The sequence below is a fragment of the Pygoscelis adeliae genome, unplaced genomic scaffold, assembly GCF_000699105.1.
Source record: "Pygoscelis adeliae isolate BGI_AS28 unplaced genomic scaffold, ASM69910v1 Scaffold427, whole genome shotgun sequence".
Classification (NCBI taxonomy): Eukaryota; Metazoa; Chordata; class Aves; order Sphenisciformes; family Spheniscidae; genus Pygoscelis; species Pygoscelis adeliae.
Window position 1 is genome coordinate 186,568 of NW_008825214.1, and position 2,089 is coordinate 188,656.

The 2,089-nt window shown below is 56.3% G+C and overlaps 1 protein-coding gene across 1 annotated transcript in view; it reads left to right on the top strand.

The window, feature by feature from the left end:
- Window positions 1–1,782: 1,782 nt before the first annotated feature.
- HNF1B (HNF1 homeobox B) overlaps window positions 1,783–2,089 on the top strand; it is a 17,767-nt gene continuing 17,460 nt past the window's right edge. Inside the window, exon 1 of the mRNA XM_009329124.1 lies at window positions 1,783–1,978. Coding sequence (XP_009327399.1) covers window positions 1,804–1,978 — 175 coding nt within the window. The 5' untranslated portion in view covers window positions 1,783–1,803. The remainder of the gene's footprint in view (window positions 1,979–2,089) is intronic.

A 2,089-nucleotide genomic window follows, 5' to 3' on the forward strand; every position in this document is an offset into this window, starting at 1 on the left:
GCAGAGAAGGCCCCCTGCCGGCTGTCGGCACCCATGTTTGCTGCGGGGGCTGCTGAGCCAACGGCCCGGCCACACGCTGCCGTGCGTTTTGGGGACGGGAGCAGGCTTTTCTGTTTGCACCGTGCTTAACCCGATCGGGGGTCCGGGCTGTTGGGAAAACCGGAGTCGGCGTGTCCGTGTGCCCGTGCATATATACAGCTCCGCAGGTCTGCAGTGCCGTGCGACCATCGCCGTATAGAGGACACCATATATACGGCGGGGTTCCCCTGCCCAGAGGATGCAGGATTGGGCACAGGGACAACGTCTCGAGGAGGGCTCCGTGCCCTCCTTCCTGGGGTCTGACAAAGCCCCCGCCGCCGTCAGCGGGCTGGCCCCGGTCGGGTACTTTTGCTTTGGATCCAACCAGCTTTGTTTTCACGCTGCATTCAGGACAAAAAGTAAGAAATCTACTTGTTGGGTTTTTTTTCCCCCTTGACAAGTTGAAGGATCCAAAATAAGTAATGAATTGGGAAAGCAGTCGGATGGTTATTCCAAGCGCAGCGTTAGAGTATCGCATTATTTGAGTGCATGACTGTGACCAGGCTCAGGCTCCGCACCGATTTTTCAGCATTAAAGCACTTCCTTTTAGTCCAGCGTCCTCCTGTAGTGCAGAGTAAACCCAGGGGTCTTGAGTACGGCGAAGGCACGTCGGCCTGTTCCTCTGCCCTCGCGTCGTGCTTTCGTTAGAGCTAAAGAGCGCAGACAGCATTTTGATTTTTGGCTGTAATTTTGTTTGTTCCCTAGATTGGTGTCAGCTACCCCAAGGACACCCAAGTAATGCGCATTTAAAAAAGAGTCATTTTACACCTGGATCTCGCAGGACCCAAATTCAAGTGTTTAAAAATATTCAAGAATGACTTAAAATTATTGGGGGGGGGGGGGTTTGCTTTTTTTTTGGGTGTTTGCTTTTCTGTTCAGGGGCTTGCCTGGGTTTGCGTGCTTGGTTTGACCTTCTGCATCTCAGCCTTTTGCGTGTGGCCCGTGTGTACACTTCGCTGTTGTGGGAGGGTGGAAATAGGGTCTCTTTTAAATGAATATTGAGATTTTTAGGTAATTACTCCTGAGGGATTGGAAGGGAGAAGATAAAGCAGCAAGCGTGGCGGGGGGGGGTCGGTGACCGGGTGGGGGACTCCGCCAGTCCGTGGCAAGCCCGGGGGCCCGGGGCGCAGTGCGGGTACCGCACCCGGGAGCGGGGGCAGGAAAAGCATCCCCAGCACCTCCAAATTACAGGTTTCTCTTTTTTTCAGAGAAATATCCATATGGGCTTCCCGTATCCATACGTACGTGTGTGTTTGTGTATCCCATTGTGTGTGCGTATCTTCAAAGGGAGAAACTGCAGTGAACATAAACCAGCAGCGGTTAATGGATGGGCTGCGTTTCTCCTTGAAGGATCTGGAGGTGCTTTACCAGCATTAATGAGACCTCCATGTGCCCCGTCAGGACACCGGGATCCTCTTTACTTCTCCATCCCTGGGCGAACAGCCTGGTGGGGGTCCCCAGGGTGGCCGTGGCACCCCGTGAGGCCCCGTCCCGCCAGCCCCTGCCTCCCTGGGGCAGGATGGGGCTGTTTTGGGGGGCCAGGATGGCAGTTGGAGAAGGACATACGCTCAAGGGATCTTGTGTCCTTCTGAAACAGGTTTCAGAATAATAATAATGGGTTTCCATCATGGGAAGAAGCAAATACCAGGCACTTTTCCCTCGCTGGGAGAGATTAACCCTTCGTTTCCTTCCCCCCCCAGCGAGGACCCGTGGCGGGCGGCGAAGATGATCAAGGGGTACATGCAGCAGCACAACATCCCACAGCGGGAGGTGGTGGATGTCACCGGCCTCAACCAGTCGCACCTCTCCCAGCACCTCAACAAGGGCACCCCCATGAAGACGCAGAAGAGAGCCGCCCTCTACACGTGGTACGTCCGCAAGCAGCGGGAGATCCTCCGGCGTAAGTACCCGCGCCAGCGCTCGCCCTTCGGGGCTGGCGGGGGGGAGAGGGGGTCCCCGCGTCCCGGTCCTGCCTGCGGGTACCTGGCACACCCGGAGCCGAGCGAGGAGC